General features: G+C 36.4%; 1 protein-coding gene across 19 annotated transcripts in view; it reads left to right on the plus strand.

Annotated features, from left to right (window-relative positions):
* Positions 1 to 25,723, plus strand: part of PPFIA2 (PTPRF interacting protein alpha 2) — a 344,800-nt gene that overhangs the window by 262,154 nt on the left and 56,923 nt on the right. For all 19 annotated transcript variants that reach the window (XM_030002992.1, XM_030002986.1, XM_030002990.1 and 16 more), the window contains 5 exons: positions 11,329 to 11,550; positions 13,812 to 13,958; positions 15,910 to 16,044; positions 25,080 to 25,163; positions 25,521 to 25,652. In XM_030002992.1, the coding sequence (XP_029858852.1) occupies positions 11,329 to 11,550; positions 13,812 to 13,958; positions 15,910 to 16,044; positions 25,080 to 25,163; positions 25,521 to 25,652 (720 nt within the window). The remainder of the gene's footprint in view (positions 1 to 11,328; positions 11,551 to 13,811; positions 13,959 to 15,909; positions 16,045 to 25,079; positions 25,164 to 25,520; positions 25,653 to 25,723) is intronic.

Consider the following 25,723-nt stretch of genomic DNA (forward strand, 5'->3'; position numbering starts at 1 on the left):
GAAACAGGAATGTAATAATTCTACAGAAATGGTTCTGGGGATTAATGTGGATGATAAAAATACAACAGATCAACAGTATAAAGGCAAATGCCATGGTGGGACAGCTAAACAGAACTTGAACCTGCAGAACGTGAAATATTCCTGGACCTTCCTTGGCACCAGTAAAGCTTCAGCTGAAGTCTTGTATCCAGCTTGCGTCCCACTCTTGAAGAGAGATGTGGACTGTCTTGAGAATTCAGAAGATGGCAATAGAAACAATCAGAAATCTAGAGAACATAACCTGTGAGAAGAATTTTCAAGATGTAGGCTGAAAGCCTAGAGAAGAAGAGACTAATGGACACAGAATTATTATCTTCAAATATATAAAATGTACCTTCAGATATAAAGAGAATCAGTCAATCAATCTAGTGAAAGCAATGAAACACTAGAACAGACTGCTGAGATCAGGTGGAGTCTCCACAACTGGAAACTTTTTAGGATTTTTAGGAGAAATAACCTACATTTGAGACAGGGTACAGTGCCAAGAAGGTGGTGGGCTAGGTGGCCAGCTCTATGATTGTGTCACAGGGCAGCAGAAACATTGCTTTAAATTCTATAATCACAAGCGCTGTCCTCTGAACCACCAAGGCTTCCAACAGTAACATATTAATTCCCAATAAAAATGATAATATATTCAGTATTGCTTCAGAATTCTGAATACAAAAGCAGTCTTATGAGATGCTAAAGCAAGGCATATATCCTTCTCATTGACAACTACATGGCCAGTTCTCATGTATGAAGGCTAAAGGGAACTTTAAAATAGAGAAAACAAACAAAAAATATTCCAATGATAAAATTAATGAAACAAAGACAAGCAATAAATATGAGAAACAATTAATAAGTATGTAGAGTAATCCAAGAATATGCAAAACTCCAGAATTGGCCCTCATTGGCATGTATCAGTGTAATTTTTTTTATGTCAAATAATGAAATCATATTAATTGTTTAAATCTGTAAGAAAAGTTTCAAAGGAAAAAGAAAATAAAGAAAATGTGGCATACCAATGATCCAGTTAAGCAAGCACTTTTTACTCTCAGTTCAAAACTGTGACAGGTTTTAGAGAAAATCCATCAAAACAAATATTTGGGATTATTCCTATGCAAGCTTTTTTTTTCCAGGTTCTATTTTGTTATGTGTAGAACTGTATCAGAAGCATTTTTTCCTGTCCTATCTGAAGTGACTTGGAGTAGTTTTATTATTCATATTATAAACAAAGTATACATATCTAGAGAGAGAGAGTCTACATTACAAGTATAAAAATCTCATGTATTTTTATGGAACTTCACTTCTTTACCAGTTAGGGTTTTTTTCAGACAAATGACTATACAAAGGCTAATATTTTTGTTTGGAAGAAAAAAAATTGTACATACCAGCGACCAGCATAAAATTATTTGCCCATCTAACTCATAACCCATTGTGCTGTTTCCCATGTAATTTTGTCAGTATGATTCCTTCTGTTTTTTATCAAAGAGCAATATAAAAGTCCCTGTAAGTGTATGAAGTAATGAGTTACTTGAGGAATCCAATGCCTCTACTTTTATTTGCCATTTTGAACTAGCAATCATTTTCATCTATATCCAATCAATGATCATGTTCAGGTTGGAGGAAGGAAACCTTTTTCCACAATGTTTGAAGGATAATTTGTCAAGATACCCTAAATAAATGATTTTCCTTACTAAAACAGTAACTAGTATATTTAAAGACATATTGGGATGCCTGAACCTGTGGCTGAATCTCATGCACCATCTACCATATGTAACTGGAGCAAGAAATAGGAATGAGTCTCAGATGCTGATAGGAAGCACAGTGTGCTCTCATTTCTTGCTATAAATTGTGTCCCTTTAAAGTGGTGCTTGCTGGACCCCCAAAAATATGATACTAGGAATAAGTAGTTTTCAAATAAAGTCATTATTTCATACTGGTATTTATTTCAGCTTCCATAAGAACCATGGAAATTGAATTATTCAGTAAAATGGAATGTTTTCAGAAATGCTCATATGCAAACTGGGAAGGATTGAAGTTGCTTTGTAAAAACATTGAATCTTCTGATGTTTGTATACCTTAAATGTCCACCATAAAAGTATCCCCTTCACTTATAATGATCTCTTTCCTTGATGGTTCAAAAGTCATTGCCTATTTCTGCCCCGTATTGGAGAATATTCCACAGTAAGTTCCACACCACGTCTTTTAGTTCAAACAAATCTTTGCTATAATTCTTCTGAAGTTAATGGATTTTTATCGGAGATTAATTGGCCTGGGGAATGACTATTTTTATTCTCAAAGATGCCTTGTATGTTTAGGAGGGTTCCTGCTTGACAAAGCACTTCAGCGTGGATTTCTGTTACGCTGAAGACGTGAAAGCTAAGTGTTTAAGTACAGTGTAAATCAGGGTGTTTCTCCTTGGAAGCACACTGTTTCTATTTTTCAACTTCATTGCTGACATTTGTAACTGCAGCTTGTAAACACTAGTAAAATGGAAAGCCTGTTTGTCCCTATTTGGTGCCTTTATTTTTTTTTAATATTTCATATGTCACTATGTTACCTATAACCTGCTAAAAAGGGAACCCGTCCTTATTCCAAGATCCATGACTGTACCATTAAAACTCATGAACTAGTTTTGTGGTTTTACCTACTTTTTCTAAGAAGTATACCACACTGGTCTTACCTGTAGTAAGGGCAGTTTTACCAGCATAGTTGTTCCTTTCCCATCAGGAAAATAAATCAGAATATTTTAGGCATGTGGAAACAGATACATATACCAGGATATGTAAACCAGTCTGATAGTTCTGGTGCAACAAAGACCTTTTTCTCCTAAATAAACAAAGGTACATTTTATGAGGAACTCAGAGCTGTATATAATTACTTCTAACAGCTGGGGGTGTTTTGCCTTATAATATACCTCAGGCAGTCACATTCAGCTTATTTAAGAATCACATTTTTTCCTCTTACTCATAACACTAACTTATTCCAATAATTAAATCAAATGCTGGTAGTTTATAAATATTAAAATCTGTTAAGACATTGACATTGTATCCTGTAGGAGCAAACAGTGTGCTAAAATGTTCAGAGTCCAGATCAAATACAGTTAAAATGAAATAAGATAGTAAAAGTAGCAGATCGCTTTCAGAGCAATCATCAGAATCTGTTCCACTTTTGAACTTGACTATTTTTCACTTTTCTGATCACTTTGTAGGGTTAGTAGAAAACTGCAGAACAAAACTTTCAGTTTCAGTTTTCACTTATTAATTTATATCATGTGTGCTGCTTTTTTTGAATGAATAGATAAAAAATCTTTCCTTTTAACTGGCAGCATAGTGGAATGGCAGAGAAAGGAGTGAAGGCAGGACACGTGGAGCCCTCATCGATGGACCAGTTTAAAAGAGGACTTAGTAAGGATTGAACACCAACCAGTTTGTAGGGTGTTTGTAACTTAGAGAAAGTTTGCTGTAAGAACTTTTTGGTTTGCTGTTACTGAATGCAGTCAGAATGCATGATGTATAAAAAATAGTGGGAGACATGATCCTTGCCCCAAAGCATTCACATTCTGAATTAGAGAAATAATACACTTCAGACACAAAATACATTTGATAACCAGATGGTGGGTTTGTTTCCAAGCAATGCAGATATCTTTTTGGCTTTCTAATCATCTCTTTCTGGATTAATATTGATAAAGTTAATTAAAGAAACATGTGCTGAGGGGGACTTAATGAAGCTTGATGGCTTGGCACACCTGGGGAGGTGAGGAGTTTTCAGAGTGAAAGGAAATATGGATAAAAGCTGGAGCTGGGAGTAGAAGTCTTTGTGAATCTAAGGAGTAAGCTTGGGGGAAGAATGTAATGTTTTCTCTGGAAAGGACTAGGCAAATATTTTGTGAGTACTGTTCTGCTTAATAGTTTAGTATGTCTGCATGGCTATGAATACTTAGTGCTCAGCATTATAGCATAGGGATTTTATTATACCAAAAAGCTGCATTACTTATGCATTATTTACATGATACATCAATAAACTTCTCAGATCTTTACTTTTTGAGAAATCAGCTCTTGATCTGTTTCAGCTCTTTGTTTCATATAACTTAATTTGTCTTTCAGTCATATAAACTTCTTTTCCTTTTTACCTAATGGAAACCCCTATATACTTGTACATATCAAGCCTGTTAAAACACTGATTTTAAAAGTCTCATTACCTTTGCAGGCGAATTTTACACTTCAAGCACTGTGCTAGCTGACAGCATTGGCTGACTGACCTTTGCTGGATGATTTTTGGCAAGGAGTTGCCAGGCCAGTCATTTCTAGTGGTAGGTTGTTGAGACAAATAAGAAAAAGGACTTAGTCAAGGCAAATGGGAGCAGGGTTTGCATGTATAATTTGGTTTGGACAGCTAACTAGCCCTTATAGTAAAGAAGCGGGAACTGATTTCCTTCTCCTGCATAAGATCTCAGAAACTCTTCTAATAGTGCAAAAGAGAAATAGGCAGGCATTCTGGAAGAGGCCAGCAACAAGAAGAAAAGTGCCCACCCATCAAGTAAGCTTTCCCCCCACCCCCCATGCCATTTTGCAAAGTGAATAACGTGTGACAGGTGATTGCAGGCAGCAGAAAGAAGAATAAGAGCTGAAAGTTGGTCAGGTAGCAGAGTTATTCCAGATCTTTAAAGCAGTAGTAAAAACTGGAGTCTTTTGATGGCTTGGTAGAAAGAGCAAGAAAGTGAGGATGTTTGGAGAGAAAAGTGCTGGAGAAGGTAGCTATTTTTACATCAGTATTGGGGTGGGGAAGAAATATTTCAGCTGAGAGAACGTTGGTTTTGATAGCTGATTAGAGGTTCGAGAAAATTCGGAGTAACTGAAGAGGAGACCTCTAATGATTGTGAGATTACTGCCTGACACGGACCAAAAGACGTAGAACAACCTAGAGAAGTAGCATAGCCTTCAAACATAAAGAAGCAACCAGCCACTTAGAAATTACTGTGACAGCTTAGGTGTAATGCTATTATTTTTGGCATAGCTTTTCACATTCTGTTTTGTGTGCTGATTATACAGATTATGATCATATTGCTTTTGCTTGTTTAGTTGTTGCTTGTGATTGGGCTGTCACATAGCTATGTATCTGTGTTCATATCACTTTCTTTTAAACCTTTTGCATGAGACATTTGAGTGGAATAGGGGTGGAAAAACTACACTATAGTGAAAAGCAGCTTCTGGCAACTTGGTATTCATTTATTCTTACATCTCAAACAGAATCAGTAAATGTTACTCTTTGTAGCATTACATTTTACTCTTACTTTCATAAAGTCAACTGAAGTGTATAATTTAGCTTCCTTTGGTGATTATTTTACTTCCTTTTTAGTATTTCCATACTACAGAATTCAGACAAGTTTATTTAACCTGAGAAATAGACGGTATTTCTGTCTCTCCCCTGATGATCTGGCCTTTGTGGCCAGCTTTTCTAAGTCAGACAGAACATCGCCACCACTACAGAGCTAAAAATAATCTTATTTCTCTGGGATTTGGGACAAAATTTTCCAATTTGTCTGCCTAACCATTTTTAAAGCCTTAAAAAAAACAAAACCCCTGTTTTTAAAGTTTTTAAACTTTATATTGCCGTTTCTTTCCTACTCTTCCTCATGTTGAATTTTCTATGTATGTATTACTCGTAGGACTTATGTTGGTTCAAAGAGAGTCTAAATATAACTTAGATTTTAAAATTGGTACTACTACTGATCATGTGGTATTTAGAAAATATTTCTAGTGATTTATACCATCAAAGTTCTGTATATTGCTTGTGAAGTACAGGAAAGCTCTCGTATCTCAGCTGCCATAGCAGCAGCTGACTGACTAAAAGTCAGAGCAACTGGCTAAATACATCCATATTGTATAGAGCAACAGCTGGCACCTGCCTTAGTAGAAGAGGAGGGGAGAAGTGTCACAAAATGAAGTGAGTCAGTGATGAACAACAGGGAGTAAAAAAGGGATCCTGCAGTCCAGTCACCATGAGTATTAGGGTCACAGGCTCATGGCAGATATGAGGATATGTCATATCTGGAGGCAGGTAACAGTATAGTCCACTTTCCAAGAGCTTCTGCAGCAATGACATTCTGTTACTTAGAAACAATTCTGTCTTATTTTTTTAGCCTTTCTAAATATTGTGATTTTTCTAAAAACAACTGAACCTGCTGAACCTTAGCTGGTATCCATTGCTTTATTTTTTTATGTATGCTTTAGATCATTGCTTTCTTGTCCAACTTCATACTGGCAAAAAAAAGAAAAAAATAAAATGCCCTGATTTGGCATGTTATAAGATTCAGAGAGAACTTGCATAAACTTGTGTTCTTTGCTTACGCGTATTTACAATATTTATATGGGCAAATGTACCTTCACATAGTTAGCATATAGAACTTACTATATGCAGACCTTTGAAAAGCCATTTTAATGTTAGATTTTATGTTGCATGTCAAGAAAAATAAGTATAATCAAAAGGGTGCTTTTAACAAAGGTTTTCATGTTTTTAAAGATAACTCATAACTGACATAACTCTAGTGTAACATAGTGTCAGAAGTCTGTGTTATGCTATTTGCCAAAGGTAGCTAGCCTGACTAATACAGACAGTTGCCTTGAACATTAGGAGGAGAGAGCCTGAGAGAAATTTGTTCAGCATGAACTCTCAGAAACCACAATGACATTATACTGACTTGAGAACATGGTGAGGACTTCAATTTTGACGCTAGGGATTTATGGTGCAATGAACTTGCCAGTACCCCTTTAAAAAAAGAATTTAGAGAGTGTCTTAGTAAAGAGTAGACATAAGGCACACACTCCTAGGTTTTAAAAAACCCAACAAAACAAAATACCACAAAGAAAAAAAAAAAAAAAAAAAAACCAGTGCTTATACCATAAAAATACTAGTTTTTTCTAGGAATTCTGAAAGACCAGACTTCTGAGTTTTAAGATTATTTTCAATTATTCAATGGTACCTTTTGGTTAGACAGAGCTTAATGTAGTCCTCAGGCATGGAAATGTTTATGTACATGGGCACCATGTGAATCACCTGTGCTCATACTACCACAAACTTCTCAGGCACTGGTGAGGAGTTCTATCAAGTAAATGAATCCTATCTCCACCGCTGGTTGTTCAGCGGTAACCCTGTGAGATATTCTTTTTTTCCTTCTCACCACTCTCTCAGGTTAAATTCTAGCACAAAATACATAATTAATTGCTGGTTGATAGTATTTAGACCAAACATATCTGATGTTTTAGAACTGGAGGAAAATATCACTTGGAGGTGCTTTTTACTGTTCTTGGGGTTTGCCTTTATAAAACTAGGTTCCTGTGTATATTTTGCTACATATGTAGTTGACCATAAGGTTCTTTCTATAAAATAAAATGGAGAAGTATTTTGCCTGGGACAATTTTACAATTTCTTTGCTAACTGCTGTAGTCTGGTGTCCTTACTCTTTTTCTTGAACTTAAGTGTTCCTCCACTCAGTTTGCCTTCAGTATTATTGCTAAGGCTTAATTGAAAGGGCAATATGAAATGGATTAACAGAGGCTACAATTTGCTGGTTTAGTCTTGTTTTACACTTTCTCCTGCTGTTCCTTTTACCATTGTTCTTATTTTTTACTAGTAAACCAGTCTGCTGCTGGTTTTCCTTTTATTATTTCATGGCAGAGAGAATAGGGGAGAGAAGCAACGATTTGGGGGGATTTATTGTTATGTGCTACCCAATTTGCTGTCCTTCTCCCTGCTGGCGCTCCTATACAAGCAGCAGATTGCCTTATGGCTGTGCTTTTTGGATCTTGAAAGAAAGAAAATCTGATACCAGGGTCTTGGTTTCCTTTTCATACTGTTCAGCGGTAGGGAACATGAACATTTATTTCCCTCCTCCATTTCCACAGACCATAAGTAATTCAAAGATATTCCCCCCCGCCCCCCCCCCCCCAGGCATTTTTTGTTTAATCCCTATTACCCTTTATGGCACTCAGTCCTACAGGATATTTTTTGAACTTTGATTTCCTCTGCAGTATGCCACCTCTGCTGTAGTTAATACCATCACTGTCATCAGATTTACTTGGCGATTATTTCATCTCCTTTCTGTTTCTCCTCCTAGCTTGCTTTGCTATATTTGGTTGAGTGTAAAAGCTTTCTTTATGAAGTAAGGGTATTTCTGAAACCCTTAGTATGGACTGTGATTTCTCCGTTACTTTTCTGGTATGTGGTGATATTCCACCAAAAAAAGCCCTCCAAAAACCAGCAGCAGACCTTCCTCTTGCTGTTGCTGTTCCCAGCGATGAGGAAAACAAGTGCTACGTTGCTGGGTATGGATGTAGTTGCTCTATTTACCTTTGTTTGCTCTGAACTAGCGCAAGCAAAGACGTCTGGAGTTGTACGAGGTCTTTCAGGCTGATGCCAACCAGATTTCTCATCTGGCTGAGAAACCCGTGGAAGGGGACGGGGAGAGGGCAGAGACCCTGATGGCGTGAGTTGCAGGCGTGTACGCGTTGCTGCTGTGTGTACCTGTTGTGTCTGCAGAAAGCAAAAAAGATGAAGTCAAAACTATAAGAGGATACCATTTCTGCAGCGTTGTGGTCTAAATAAGTAAATGTGATAGAAACAGGTGGACTATCTTTTCTTGGATAAACCAGTCAGTAAAAAAAAAAAAAAAAAGCAAAGCATTGGAGCATATTAGTTATTTGCCACATTTCTTTTTTCAAGGAAAAATAGCCATTGCTAGTAGATGCTTTTATGTGAAATTATTGAAATTAAGGAGTGTGTCCATATGTAGCTTTTTCACGACCACATTTGATAGGCAGCATCACAAAATTTGTTGAAGGCTTTAGCTAGATGACTAACTTGTAAGCCAGATCTGGGGACCATCTACATTTTCCCTTTGCTCTGCTAGAATGTTTCAACTGGTTAGAAAGTTTCCTTTAATGTTCCTGCCCTCCTTTAAAGACTTCCCAATTGTTTCAGCTTACTTTCAGTACTTTCTTTTTCCACCCCTCTGTACTAATTTGACACTATTTCTTGCATATATTGGGAATTTTGGGTAGTGTAGGGGTATGACAGTTGAGAATATCTACTTTGAAACTTTTTCTGTGCGTGCTCTTTTGAGATTTCCCTTAGTGCTTCAGGTAATAATTAACAGAGATCTATTCAAAACATAGATTTCATTATTATAAGCATTCAACTAATTGTTTATTTACAAATGGATTGCGATTAATACACAGCATCATCAACAGGAAACTCTTTGAATACCAGGAAATATTTCAGCACAAAAAATTCAACCAGATTACCAAAAAAAAAAAAAAAAGGAAAAGAAAAGATGAGGGACATGGGCATTCTTCACAAAACCAGTAATAGAGAAGATGCTGCAGTTCTGACTCCCAGCTTATTCTGTAGGGAATTCCTCTGGGGCATGGGAGGTTCCTGCTCCTTTCACTAATTCAGAAAATGTGTTTGAATCAGCATCATATACAGGATGCCTTTTGCTTCTACTGGCATAGCGTATTTTCACATTGTTTTTCGAGCTTCTTTTGTTTGGGAGGGCAAATTCAATGAAAGGTAAAATTTGTTCATCTGTGACAACCGCTAAAATTGCTGTATGAGACTAAAACTGTAAAGCAGATTATAGTTATCATAGATTAAAAAGCTATCTCAAATTTACACAATGGAATAAAGTACGATGTTTAGAATGTTCTGCCCTGTTTGAGTACTATTTTTTTACGTATGTGATTGCTGCATATTAATGGGATTTTGATTGAAGTAGACTAACTGAACACTTTCCAAATCACAAACTGAGTGTAAATAAGTTTTTTAATTGCTATTGTCATTTTACCATGGTGTCCTGAAAGTAGATCAATGATGGTTCAGCAGCTAACATAAAATGTCAAGATAATATAATTAAGCAGTATAAAGAAAGCAATTTTGGAACTCAGTTATTTGATGTAATGAATTTTTAGAGTAAAATAATTTTATTCAGTGATCCGCAGAGGGGCAGGTGGTCTTGATCTGGGTTAATTTTATGGCTGATTGGGGAAAGAATGTTGTTAAAGCCATTAAGCAATGTAATGTTCTTTGAATTGCTAGATTTCTGTATAAATATATTTTGACAATAATAATACAGAAGTGCTAAGGAAAGCAAGCTTGGTTTCCTCTCAGATCTTGCTAGGAATATTTCATATATACATTGCTCTACATCCTACCATCTGAAGGACAAGAAGCACCTTTTAGGACCAATATTCCTGTTTGATGCTCTCTGATCCATAACCTATTTAAAATGACAGTTACGGTGAAATACTTTGTTCCCATACTGCATAATGTAAATTTAACAAATAAAATTGCACCTAATCAAGAAAGTTAATGACAGGTTGGACTAGTTCGGTTTTATTTTTTCATGTTATAAGTCAAAATCAAATCTTTTTTGTTTTGCTTGTTCTTTTTGCCTATTTTTTTGACATGAGATAAATTTGTATGAAACCATGGCTTAGCCTATGCTGGAAAAGGTTAGTGCAACTATCTGTTATAATGAGGCAATGCTAACAAGTCCTGCTAGTGAATGTATTTCTTTCCTGAAATCATTTATTTGCAATATAAATCATATTCCTGAGATTATATTCCAAATGCAATGTGAATTTTGGACTCTTGATTTTTTTTTTTTTTTTCTTTATAACTGTATTCATACCAGGGCTTTCAGCAGCACACAAACTACTTCAGCAGAACTTGTTTCTAATGTAGACCTAGCCAGTATGTTGTCCAGACTCTAAGTACTTTCTGATACAGTCAGTTTGTGATTTATTTGTGTTGCTTCCTGTCTGCGGTGTGGCCTATCTTGCAAACGAAATAGACTGATTAAGTTTAAATGCTGTGTAAGTTGAGCTAAGATGTATTCTTGTCATTTGGTGCTTTTTAGGAGTAGTATTGTTGCAATTTGTACTTGAATAGTCATAATGTCAAACTAAAGCTATTTTTGTATAGTATTCTGCTCTTAATGCAAATGTTTACTTCTCCCTGTGATGTTACATTCTGGAATCCCTTGATATGAATGAATACTAATCTTTTGCAATTTTTTTCATTACTACACCTGTTTTATGTACCTAACGTAGATATGTAAGATAATGTAGATAAGATAATGTCTTACCTTACCTATCCTATCTATCTAATCTAATCTAATGAAAATTATTGTGTTTTTTCTCTTCCTAGTTGCTTCTGTAATTTTTAAAATAATCTGGTTTAGAAATTCTTTAGATAGAGTCCACATTAAAAGATAATTAATAAATGATGTCATTTCTGTGTTAACAGCGCCTATCAAATGGCTCCATCGACTCAAATGATGAAGCCAGTCAAGTTGTTGAACTTCAGGAACTACTGGAAAAGCAAAACTATGAAATGGCACAAATGAAGGAGCGCTTGGCTGCACTGTCTTCCCGGGTGGGAGAGGTAGAGCAGGAAGCAGAGACCACCAGAAAGGAGCTCATTAAAACAGAGGAAATGAACAGTAAATATCAGAGAGACATTAGAGAGGTAAGGAGTTCACCACACTCACCTCGTATTTCTTGGCTGTTGTTCCTGTGATACCAACTACAGACTGCCAGAGGCCAATGAATACGGGCAGCAAAAGCTGAGCACTGATAAAAGCCCTTGTACATAGGAAACACAAAATTTACATTAAGAAATAGTGCTGGAAATCTCTTTATAAAACCGTATTCATAAAAGTGGGTGTGTATATGTGCAACTCTAATAGGAGGAAGGCCAACTCCTTAGTGGGTTAGCTTTACTACAGTGCATTCTGGCAAGTTTTCAGCTATTTCAAGTTTTTAAGATGAACTCTGCTAAATAGAGATGCTGGTCAGGTAGACAGTCTGAAATACATTTTTAAAACTCCTGGGCTGTTTTATAAAATGGTGTTATTTATATAATCAATTACAATATTTACTCCTGTGTGGTGACTTCATTACCTCTTTTATAATATTCTATTCCCTTCTCTCAATAGAGATATATAATTCAGTTTTCCTTTCTTTCCTCCTCTTAAATTTGTGGTGCTCCTTAGTACTCCAGAGTGCTCCCAAGTATCTTCTCTTACGTGGATGTTCTCAATATGTGTGGATGACTGGCTTCTAGAATCTATTTTAGTATTTTGATATTAGAGTAGTTATCTTTCTGTTACCCTGCTTCCTACAATATAGGTATTTCATATGGATTTGTGTGTGTGTGTGTGTGTGTGTGTATGGATTTGTATGTATATATTTAACCTGTTATTTCTAGTATTCTGGAAGAAATGTTCCTTCAGAACTTCTGATGCCTGACACAGCCTCAAAGTGTCTTCACATCTTTGTACTCTGCCTCTTTTAAGTATTGTATCATTCTTATCTGGTTACAAAGAATAGTTTGCACTGATATGTTTCTCCTTTCCCACCACTGCTACATCGTATCACTAGGGATCTCTGATATCTCCACTTTCATTTACCTTTTGACAAATATTGCTGTCTCACAAATGCTTGATTGCCACTTGCTGTTTCTCTCTTAAATACCACATCACGCCAGCTACAGGCTTACTTGCTTTTAGCCCTTCGCTTCCTAAGCAGAGTGGCCACTAATACATTTGCATGTAGAATAATTACCAAATGTCAGTGCAAAATCTGCCCTAAAGTAGATTTGTAAAGGTGGAAGTGCCTGTCTTCATTATTTCGTACTGCCACAAAAGATAGTCTTCCCAACAGGGAAAATGAAATACCTGTAACAAGAATGGTAGTTTAGTATTGGATAAATTACTGGATTTTTTTTTTCTGTGTTTTTTTTAATGAATTGCATATGTAATTAGGTTTTTTTATGGTTTTTTTTTTCCAGCAATATGCAAAAGGATCACCTCGATATGGTCCATTTTAGGACTAGCTATTTGGATCTATTTATATGTTCATTGTGTCTTGAAAAATAATCTTGCTTACTTCAACACTGCTTTCATAATGTAATATAATGCAAACAGCAAGATATGCTCATCAGTAAATATTTTCATTGTGAAAGATTATGTGGCAACATGTAAGTCTTCTCAAGAGCCAGACACAAGTTTAAAACTAATAAAATTTTCTGCTTTCACTAAAATTAATTGAAGAGAAATAAACAATGTAATAGACAGACTAATGAATAATCTATCTAAATTACAGCTATTGACTTCAGTGAGGCCAGCTTGTAATACACGAATAAAAACAGCTCAAGATTTTAAAGGAATCCTATTCATAACATATCTGGATAATATGGGTAACATACCCATGTCTTATGGTTATGTCATGTACCCAACATCATGGTCACTTGTTTGTCTGAAATTTCAGGACATGTCACGGGCTGTCTGCTACATGTACTTTGGCAGAAATTTTTAGCAGGAAGAGCAAAAATGTGCCTATACGTTTTTCCCCACATCACTGTACTATGTTTCTACTATTATGTAACCATATCAGTTTTTCTATTTTCTGATCAAGCCTGCTGCTTTTTAAGAAGCAAGCAAGTAAATGTGAGCTGGGTTTGCTATGGGCTTTTGCACTGAAAAATATAGAAACTAGAAAAATACACAAAAGGTGAGGATTGTTTCTGTTTGCTCTACTCAACAGCTACCTCTTTAAATATTGTAGTTGCAAGAAATCCCAAAGGAAATAAATTCTCTGTAAAACAGAAAAATTACTGCTAAGCATACCTTACATCCTTGTCTACTGTTAGCATGAAAATTAAACTGACATAAAATTCTGTAGCATTTTAATTGCATGGTTCTTGATGGGGTTTTTTTGTCACATTAGGCAATGGCACAAAAGGAAGATATGGAAGAAAGAATAACTACGCTGGAGAAGCGCTACCTCAGTGCACAGAGAGAATCCACCTCCATACATGACATGAACGATAAGCTGGAAAATGAACTGGCAAACAAGGAAGCCATCCTACGTCAGGTGCAGTATCTGCATTAGTTGCTTTCTCTGTACACAATGAAAATTAATGCAAAAAAGGGGGCAGATCTACAGTAGGAGGTTTCCATTAGGTTAATCTGTTCATTTTTAATCAACAGATCAGTTAATCTAAAAAAAAAAAAAAAACCCTAACTTGTTCAGCATCTCTAAGCTTTATATCAGCTACTACAACCGTGAATACCAAATCAATGTGTACATTCAATACTGGAAAATAACTGTGGTTTCTAATAGTGTCTTGCATAAATGCACATAGTCATATCGCCTAGGTAAAGGATTATCTATGTTTCTTATGTAACAATTTTCTGAATTTTATTTAATAAAAATAAGAAAATAGTTTAAGAAATTCCCTTCTGCAGGAAAGATGAAAATTTGCATACAGTATATTCTAGTGATTTCACATATTAGTAGTATGTAAATAAAATTTTACAAAGCTAAACTATCCATGAATATGTTTTAAAAAAAGAGTGTAACGTGATTGTGCAGCTTTCTCTCATGGTACGTTTTTTCCATGATGATTCCAAAAGCTGAAGTGTAAAGTGAACAGAAAACACTGGTTTGTAATTTGAAGAATACAATGTGAACAGAAAGCTAACATGAAATGAAAATAATTCAAACTGTAAAAAATGAAATTCCTCCTCAGCCTCAGTATGACTTCTTTATTTTTTTTCACCTATCATGTCTTGAAACAATATAAAATGCTATATGGGAAATAAGCCTGTATGATCTGATAATCTCTGTTTCTATGATTGCATGCAGATATATTTACATATACATGCACGCATCCCTCTGTATGTGTGTATATATATTTGTATGTGACTAACTCTTCAGGGAAATTAAAGCATCGGAACTCAAACTTTCCAGCTTCTGCCAGCTACCTTTGACTATTTTAAGAGGTATCTTCAATTGTTAGGAAAAAAACCAAACCACCAACACCCAGCAATGGAAAAGTAAGGTACCTGTATGTGAGTTTTTATTGCTGCCAATGTAAGTCCTGCTGTGCTGCAGAGGTCTACCTACTCAAAGCAGTGATCAACAGAACTAGGCTTAGAACGTATACAGGCAGACTTAAAGTTGATTTCCAGTATTCTGATGCAAAAAGCCTGCCTTTTCATGCTTTTGAAGAGTTCAAAAGAAATCTAAAAGCACACTTCTTTTTTCATTATGTCTTCTATAACCTGGAATGAACAGGAAAGCAGGAAACACTTATCAAGCTGTCAAAAAATTCTTAATCATGTGGTGCGTCTCAGTAGGCCAGAAAATACTGCAGTTATCAAAAGTCCTCCTGTTTCTCTTTAATGGTTATCACAGGTTAATCAATTTCACCTCTGTAAAATCAGACTTAATTGTAGGTTCACAATGAACAATATCGCTGCAACCTTAAGCAAGTAGCAACCATGTGTTATGATCATGAATGAAATGCCAGTTTTAACTTTTCCTAATATGTGATTGGCATTTGTTCAGAAAATTGCATTTGGCAATTTGTTCAGAAACTTTGCTGGGAATTGTATCCTTCTGGAATTTTACTTCTTTCCCAGTTTAGCTCATGTATAAACTTTTCCATGAGATGGACCCCATATTTCTATTTAGAAAATTCTCATTTTACTGGCACCAATACTTTTATTTGCTCAGAGAAACAACAGGTCGATCAGAGGAGCTTTTTGTTCATCTGCATTAGTGCCATTTTACAACTCCTTTTCTTCATCTCCATATGCTACTTGAGCCTCAAATCACTCATCATTAGCAAGACAGGCAGCCTACACTGTTCCAGGCTTGAGTTAATACCTCTCCAAGAAGCTCTCCCAGGTTGTGGAGTGTCTATGCCTATGTAACGAGTTGTGATCGCTTACCCAACACCTAAGAAACTGAAGGAAAATCTCAATTCTGATTATTTTTTTTTTTTTTATATACCTGTTTATCTGTCTTTGGCCTTCAGCTGGAAGACAAAAACAGACAGCTGCAGGAGCGTCTAGAGCTGGCTGAGCAGAAGCTGCAGCAGACGATGAGGAAGGCTGAAACCTTACCCGAAGTGGAGGCTGAACTGGCTCAGAGAATTGCAGCTCTGACTAAGGTACTGCCCTGAGAAATAGGTTCACTTCAGAAGCCCCGTTGTTTAATGTTGATTTGCATCCCGATTCCTCACCTCAAGGACAAAACAAAAGTAGTGTCCAACTGATTTGAAAGAAGAAAACGTTTCCTGATAAGTATGTGCCACAAGTTTAACCAGGAATGGTCTCAATACTGTGTAATTCTTAGCATTTTGGTAATAGGAAAAGTAGTTATCTGTAAGTTAGCCTAGACTATATTTACAAAGGAGTCCTCTATTTACAATATATGTGAGCATTACTTACCCTAGGAGGATTCGTTTTACTGTGTAAGAGTTTCTAATTTAAGGGGAGAGGGGTGGGGGGAAGTCTCATTCCTATACTTAGTTCTTCTGGATGTTTTCATACACCATGTATTTGGAAACAATTACTTTCATTCCAATAAGTGCTATAAAATCAAATCTTAGTGGCAGCTGGGATCATTTGTACAACACAAATGAAGACAACTTGCAGTACATACTTACAAGGTTTGTTTTGAATGATTCTTTGTATCGTATATCTGCAAAGACAAATGTGAATCCTTGAGAGGGCTTCAAACTGTTTTTTCTGATAAATTTATTATATGGCAGCTTTCTTGCAGAAAAATAAGATAAAAATAATTTTCCAGCAGTGTGGTTTTCCTATTTGGCCTCTAAGACTTTCAGGTGTGCATGTAGTTAATACTATAGCTCAGGTATTATCAGCTTCATAAAGACATATAATGGTAATATGTTTATTCTTCATCTCTTAAAATCAGGCAAATAAAGAAAAATGCATTTAAGAGGTTGTATTACATATCATTCTGATTTATCTAAGCTTTCCTTTCTCTATTGCCAAGGAATGTTTCCAGCTATTTATGTGCCTAGCTATTTTTAAATTTGATGGATTTTTTTCAATTCTCACGTTTTTTCCATTTATAGTGAAGCCTTAAGTGCTGAGCCGCTCATTAATAAAGTGTGATTTTTAAGTAATTTAGTTAAGAAGTAGAAAGAAAGAAAGAGAGGCTTTGGGGGCATTTGGTTTGGGTTTTTTTTTTATTTTATTAAGGCAAGATCATTATTCAGTAATCAAGATTTTGTGCTGTCAACTTTAGGTTTATATGAATGGGTGGGAATCTGAAAGAGAGACTGAAAATGGTGGAAAAAAAGAAGAATCAGCAAAAAGAGAGCTATATGAAATACCAAATAAATATCATTGCATTTTAATAAAAACTCAGGTGCACATAAGAGCAATCCCTTGGCATTTTAACATTTTTTTTCAGTTGTTTCTGATTCAACAAATAATCACATTTTCTAATGCCCTCAGTAGCTTAAAAATATTGTTTTCTATTTTAAGAGGATTTTTCCTGAATAATTTCTCCAGCAATTAGGCACCAGTAAGTATTTTGCAGTCTCAAGCATGTCTTTTCTTGCAACTGCATTTTTCCTTGAACTTATATTAATGACAAATATTGTAAGAAGAAATCTCATTTCAGCCATGCAGAGCACTCAGAGATTTCCATGAGATACTGTTGTTGTTGTGACCATAAAGCTGCAGTATACATCTCCGTTTGTCTTCTTACATTATTTCATGGGATGTGGTTAGAGAGCTGTGAACAGAGCTGGTGCTCTACTCCATTTCACTTTGATGTACTTTATCAAAGTTTTTGCCAAGCAGGAAACTCTAAGAAGTATATTAGACTGTAATGTCAGTTCTGTTCATTTCTCTGTGATTACATAAAAAACTGAAGAACTTTATTTTATTAAAAATTGTGCCATCTTAGAATACATGACATGAAGAAGGTCAGAATTTGGCCAACAGGCCAAATAAGCCTATGTTTTATATATCTTGTATACAACATCTTTGCAAAATGTAGAGCTTATTAAAGTGCTGGTTTGACAGCTCTGACGTTTAAAGTCCAGTACTTTTTCATGGATCACAGAAATGTAGCTCGGAATCAAGGACGACGCTGTAGTCACTGCAGCTTACTTTAGTTTTAAATTAGCTAGCTGGTATACTGTTACCACACTAGCTATTCAGTGAAAGCTGCAAGACCTACCTAAGGGGCTGAATAATGCTTAATTAATTTTGCCTTTTTTGAGCTTTGTGCCAGCATACATGTTGTCGGTAGGGCTCAAATTAGCCGGCTTCAGACTACCTTAAGTCTGCCTACCTGAGCTATGGTCACTGCATGTCCCTGTATACTAAGTAAAAGATGAGCCCCCTGAATCAGCTACTCTTTCTGCACTGCAAAAAAGTCAAAACTGATTCTCCTTTCTTTTGTACTACCTCAATGAAAGTGGCTTCTCTGAGATTAATGGGGTTACAATCATATGAAAGAGGTGAGTTAAGCCTAATATGTTTTACATGTTTTTAAAAGGAAAGTAGTATGGGATAACTGGAAACCATGACTGCTTCACTGTGGGTAAAATATAAGACCAATTATTTACATGTGGAGATAAAACAGAACAAACGTGTTCTGGATTTTGATGTGATTTTCTCCCCCCCCCTTCAAGTTTAAAATATGCATGTTACAATTCTGCATTCAATTTATTATACTCTTCCTCATAATAAATCTGGGTTGGGATTCTGCAAAAGAAGGATGGAGAATGAGATCCTCTTATGGTGTCAGTCTTTAAAACGAGTTGTTTTTCTTTTTATATATATGGGCTAGTGAATGTCTTTTGCTACTTTTCCATGCCCAAACTAGTTCATAAGGAGTGAACTTCCAAAGTTTGGACTATACAGTGAACTCAGATAAGTACCCATAAATTTACCTGAATCATTTGAACTTTTCTTTGGTTTTGTTTTCACTGTGTTCTGCCCATTGGGTGAGCAACTGGAGGGTTAGTCAGCCTGTGGCAGACTAACCTGGAACAGCATGATCCCATGTACTGTGCTGTCCTGCCTGGCCATTGCACTGGTATCTGTCTGGTCGTGACAAGTAGCACAGCTCTCAGCATGTACCCCGAGGTTTAGACTGCCATGACTCATTGAGCCACCTCGTACTCACTCTCACAGTATTGGTCTGTTTGCCTGCCCTGGAGAAGAGGCACTTGGTAGTAGAAAGAACCTCCCTCCAATATTAACTAAACCTTTCTTTATCCTGTAAGATGTTTATTTTCCTCAGAAGGGACAGACATTGGAGCTTCCAGAATCTCCAGATGGTTAGTCTGTCAAGCACGCTTTCTCCTTGCATGTATTCAAGGAGGGGTCTAGTGGAGACAACCAGCATCTACCTACTTCCATTCACTCGCTCCCAACAGTAGCCGCTCTCCCCCTCAGGTGCTTGTGCAGCCGAAGTACTGTGTCATTTCTCTGATCACAAGACAGCAGTCAGCACTTTACTCCATCGTTCCTGTATGCAGGTCACCAGAAATACCGACAGTGCTTTTTAGCTGCATTAGAGAAGCACTGAGGTGGAGAAGAGGAAACCATAATCATCATAAACCACATTTAGCGTAGTAACACCTTCAGCTTATTTTAAAGGTGATTAAAAAATGACTTGAAAGTTGGAGGCAAGTGGGCCACAATGCTTGTTTTGTGACAATGTGGGGATCTGGTTTGCATTAAGTAGGGAAGAAGTTGCAAGAAAGTGAAAGGAGGTGGTCTAGAGTGGAAAGGATGTAAAGCGGGGAAAAGAAGTTCTGCAAGAAACGGATGTGGTTAAGATGGAAACCTCTCTGAGAACAAGGGAGAGAGAGAAAATGATGTCTTAGCTGGAGAAAGAAGTTGATAAACCTTCTTGGGGGGGGGGGGAGGGGGGAGAAAAGCAAAAATCTTCTGTGGGGAGGGAAGCCTCAAAGTCCACATTTACAACACATTACTGTCTTCTCAAACCATCCCTCCTCTTGTGCTTCCTTTTCCACAGAAGATTTTGTCCTGATAGGAGGAAGAAATGAAAGAAGCAAGTTTGACAGAGCTAAATGGAAGGAGTTGCTTACTAAACCTACGAGGTGTAGAAGGTAGTGGAGAAATGAAGGAGGGGCAAGAATGTGTGGATATCTAGTGACTGAAAGGCTGGGTTTCAGAAACAGGGGTGATGTAAACCAACATATTTTGTCACATTTGTAACAGGTTAGAAGTGAGCATGTGAACAAATAGCTGATAACTTTGTAAGCTATTGTTACTTAGTCATCATGATCACCTATTTTCACCTTCGATTGCATAGCTCAATGCAGTAATGCATTCTTTCTTCTTGAAAAACTCATTCCAAGGATGGCCAAAGGAATGTGTACCATAGACAGCCAGTAGAAAATCCGGAGACAGCAGGTGTTCAAAAGTCAAGGTCTCAAAACTGTGGAAATTGGCTTGTACCATTAGAAAAGTTTAGATTTGTTCATGCAGCTCAGCATGAGGAAGACAAATTGTAGCACCTGTACTGTACAGGTGCTTTCTGCATCTGAAATTGGATTTTTTTTTTTTCAACTAAGATGCAAAGACCTAGAAAATGTGCAGTGCCAACAGTAACAGATGATGAGAAAGCAACATTTTTTTTGGTGGGTGCATTAGCAACAGGAGCATCAGCAGAGTTTTAACAGGGTTAGAGAGCAACAATACAAGCTGCTTCGCTATTCCCTCAAAGCAAAATTTTCCTATTACTGGCTTGTACTGGCTATTTCTATGCTATTTCATAGCATATAGAGTGCTAAGTGAGCATTAAGACTCATGCTGGTATCTCATAGGTGTCAGACATTGTTAGGTTTTGTCCATATATTTTTAATCCCAACTAAGATGCACAGTTTCACAAATCTGTTTATAACTGAATGTGCTGGCTAAATGCTTTAAATGCTAGTTGCTGAATACCGCACCATGTGTCTTACTAATCCTCCTCTACAGCGTACTAGTGAACAGGCATGCAAGTCATATACTAAAAAGAAGAATGTAGGGTAAGGTCTGCCAAGCAAGTAGTCATGCAAGTTCCACTTTAGAAAGTTTTTAACTCAGTTAACTCTTAGCAAAGCAAATCAGAAGAAATCCAACTTCTGTTTATGAACCTCAGAGTCTACAGCTGTCCCTTCTGTCTCGCGTGCATCTGAAATTCTGCTACGGGAACATGAGTAACACTGGTGTCTCAGCCTCTGCCTCATGCCTCAAACCACAAGGCAGAGATGGAGACATTCAATATTTTTATGGTAGGCTCCCAAGTCTCAAAGAGCCTAATCCAGTGGGAAAGTCTGGGGCTGACTAACATACAAGGACAACACAAAAGTGTAGCCACCACAGGTGTGTCAATCCTGACAGTATGGCCTGGGGAAGTCTGTGCAGGAGGCATTTGCAAATCCCTTAGGGAACAGCTAAATTGCCAGGTCTTCTTGTCTGGAAGGGTCTCTTTGAGACCTAGGTTGGGGTCTTCCTCAGCGTAAAGGGCAACGAGGGGTGTTGAAACCCTCATTTGGGGGGTTGCCTGCTAGGCACACCAGGAGACGGAGGGACTGCTCTTTCCTACTGCAGCTATTTGTCTACAGGTGGGTTTCTGCAAGTGGGAGAAAAAAAGGAGTATGTATGTGTGTTGCTGTCTCCCTAGCCCATACAGAGGACACGCTTTTGATTCATGTCCCTGCTGCAGGGGCTGCTCGTGCATTTGGCACGTAATACCCAGTGGTTAAAATCCCTAAATAGCATAAGAGCCCGGGGTAGGTACTAAGGCTGCACACCTGTGCTCGTTCTCTGCCAGACAAGCAGTGGAGACTAATTGTTTAATGTCTCAGTTATAAAATAATTTGGTTCTTTTAAAGTAATACAGAATAACACTTTAGAAACAAACAAATGAAACGCACATAGTTAAAGGAAACATAAAATATTCAAATACATTTTAAGTGTTTAGAATAATGACATTTATTTTGATTCTAAGGCATACTGAATTTTAATTAATTCTAAAGTCTCTTTATCCTACCAAAGAGTTGTAAAGTGAGATGAATGTGGAGATCGGCTCTGTTTTCTTTTATGCTGGAAAACAAAGTACCAGTACTCTGAGCCACATTCAGGAAGATTGTTTTTTTAACAAGGATGTACCTATGAACATTTTAATAATCTTAGTGAAATAACTGAAAACTATCATCCAAAAAGATTTTTTTAAACGTATACCTTACTGAATTATTAAAGCAGTAGGAAGTTATGCAATAACAGAATTAGGTAGCTATAAGAATCTTAAGAGAACATCATGTTCTTTCAAGAATGTTTTCTTTATAAGAATTCAGATAACATATGTAATTCTGATAATAATTTTACTCCTCCTCCTCTTCCAAATAGTAGTTAGGCCTAATACCACAATTATTTAATGCATTGAAAACACTGTTTCCTGCTAAGGAATAAGGTATGGCATGGTTTAGACTGAAAATCTATTTTTTAGTTTGAAAAATGAATGTAAATGATATAGCTAGCTAGACCGGCTTCTCAAGGATGGGTTATGACAGACAGCACCACATTTCAGAAGACTTAAATGAGATCCCCTTTGAACCTAGAATTATTAGTTTAGTTATCTTCATATTTTGCATTAACCTGCAATTAAGTGTATAGAAGCAGCGACGGTTAAGTAACTTGCTTTTAAAGTTTGCAGTCAGCTAATGAAGCTTCCAAGTAGTTTAATTTTGTAGGGTGATACCCTCAATGGGTTCTATATCTCCCTCAATGAAAATGGTTTCAAAAGAGGTAAAATTACTTAAGCCTTCTCCATCATCAGCTCAGAGCTTTGATGATTTCAAATCTTCTCCTGACCCTTGGAGACACATTAATGGAAGGCCTTGAACCAATAGTGCAGCCAGAACTCAAAAAAGGGGCAAAGTCTATCTTCTACAGAGGAGGATAGAGCTTGGTCACTTTGTGGAAGGGATAGCATGATCTGGTTTTCTGCAATCACAGGGACTTAACTTTTTCAACCCTATCTTTCTATTTATCCGATTGGGAGAGGAAGCAGTGCGTTAGCACTTGTGTGCTGAAACAAACTAATATGTGAAACTCAAATATAAGGTAAAGAAAATCATAAAGAGATTGGCACTGGTCCAAGTCATAATAAATAGAAAAAAAATAGTTTCAGATAATTAGTAAGTTCAAATACCTCAAAATACGCCTGCTTCGTGACCAGAAACAATAACTGCACTTATTAAATGAGCTTAGTTACAAAGTATACTGACTTTCCCTTAAATTTTGCAAGAATCTGTGAATATGCTTACTCTGAAAAGAATAGTAGTAATCTTCAAAATTAAGCATTATTATTGTATTTATACAAAGCAGGATTTTCTCATATGGATATCTTGATATCAAAAGTGGCAGTTTATATTTGTAAATCTCTGGATCACAGGCTTGGTTTCTGTCTGATCTTTTGGTCCCGATAATACTACTGAGTTTAAGTTATGGGTAATTTTAAGTTACGATGTACATCTGGAATTACTTTGGTATTTATTCCTAATTATTCTGATAAATCATTAGTAGACAACAGTATGAAAAACAGTTTTACTAAAAAAATACAGTTGTAAAATTAGTATTTCTTGTACATATTAAAGTTTGCTCATCTAAAGATGGAGTTCAGGATCTCTTTTTGAGAGAGGGTAAATCTGACAGTGAAATAGCATTTGACAAGCATGAGCTCACAACTCAAAGTCATCAGTAGAACTGTCTATATGCCTTATGCACATTCCTGTTTCCATAGCAACAAATCAAATATAGCATTTCCCTTTCTTTAAGGGCTTTTTTTTCACTTTGATAACATAGACTTGTTTGATATGACAATAACATGAATATTCATGTTTTGCAACAAATGACCTAATTAAGGTCAACTTCTGTCAGAAATAGTAATGAATCTTTGGATGGATTACCATTTCTATACTCAGTAATGACTTTTCATTCCTATTAATGAATTTTTATTTATAGGTTCTTCTTTTATCTGATGACCTTGATCTTCCAAAGAGATCCACCAGGGTGGATCCTTTCAAAGGGACGAAAACTATATTGTTTATTTGGATGACAGGGCTTATGTAGTGTATTCTAAAATGGAATACTAAAGCTCGAGCCTTGTCTCTTTTGATGTTCTTTCTGTTTTCTAGAAATTAGGGAATGTACCATAACATTGCACAGTTCTGTAACTGACCGATCCATTAATTTAGTATTTATGCATTGTTTTCATTCCTAGAAAATGATAGAAGAATTATAAAGGACTTTCTGACATTGGCCTCGCAGAGCCCTGTTCTGGTGTTTAGTTTGCCATAATTCAAGAAAAAACATTAGATTAGACAGTATTGCTTTGAATCCACTCTGTAGTAATATGTCATCAGCCAGCCATCACTAACCTTGAACCTCCATGTGTAGGTTGATAGCTTTTTTAGCATTCCATTCTTTTCTGTTTCTCCACATCAACTGCATCATATTCACCAAGTATCAGTGTAGTTTATTCCACGTAAAAATCTGTCAGTTAAAAGTATTAAATTTTCAGTCACGCTTTTCTTTTAAGCATTCTGTGCTGTGTTCTGTTCAGTGTCAGTGTCTTTAGTTCTGATTTTTCAATTTTGTCCCTCTCCTTTTCCTTGACTTGTTAGTCTGATCCAACCTCTTCTACCTCATCTGATGATTATCAATATGTTATGGAAGCTAAACTACAAGAAATGATCTCCATACGTAGGAAGGTAGTCCTACTGGACTTTACTTTCTATTGCTAAATAGAATCCATCTGATTTGTTTTCATTTTCTTTAACTTATTTTATTTTTTTTTTATTGATAATCAACCATCGTGCAGTTCAGTGCTTCAGGAGCTTACAATTTTACGATGGCAGGTTTGTGTTCAAACCATGCACAGTCTGCATGTTACATTTGGCTGATTTCATTGCTCATAAATAACTCCAATGTTTTGCTGATGCTTGGATGTAACAGGCCTTTGTAGCTGACACATTTCAAGCAATGCTGTTCAGCTGCCTGTTTAAATAAAGTTTCTTTTCGGAAAAATAAGTTTGCAGTTAGTAGTAGCTTGCTTTATGTTTTGTTTAAACTTTACTGACATAAAAACTTACAAAGCCACTTAAATTACAGAAGGAGTCTTTCTATTTTTTTACAGGCAGAAGAAAGACATGGAAACATTGAGGAACGTATGAGACACTTAGAAGCTCAACTTGAAGAGAAGAATCAGGAACTTCAAAGAGTATGTGTATTGCAGACAACTTCTGTGCACTTTTCTTCTTTTAATTTGTCAGTGTAGCGCTACATTATGCACTCTAGCACACAAATCTATCTACTGGTAAATATTTTATTTATGGCAGTGATGGCAGCATCTTCCCACTTTACTTAACCATCTTAATATACTAGTTTACATCTAGTTGCAGCATTCAGAGTATTCTACTGATACAACAATGAATGTGCATTAATCAGTAACTAATTAGATTTCCTGTGGAATTTCTTTAAATGGCTACAGTTAGCACAACTTTATTTTTTAACGATACGAGTCTGTACTGGTTAGTTTTGGACCCTACAAATCTGTCTCTTCTATTCTACATTAAAGGCAAGGCAAAGAGAAAAAATGAATGAGGAGCACAACAAAAGATTATCAGATACCGTAGACAGACTTTTGACAGAATCCAATGAGCGTCTGCAGCTACACTTAAAAGAGAGAATGGCAGCACTTGAAGAAAAGGTACAGTGCAAATAGCAGTATAAAGTTTCATACAGGAGAATCTTTATTAAACTGAACGTGTTCTACTTTTA

This window comes from Aquila chrysaetos, chromosome 26 (assembly GCF_900496995.4).
Source record: "Aquila chrysaetos chrysaetos chromosome 26, bAquChr1.4, whole genome shotgun sequence".
In the NCBI taxonomy this organism is placed as follows: domain Eukaryota; kingdom Metazoa; phylum Chordata; class Aves; order Accipitriformes; family Accipitridae; genus Aquila; species Aquila chrysaetos.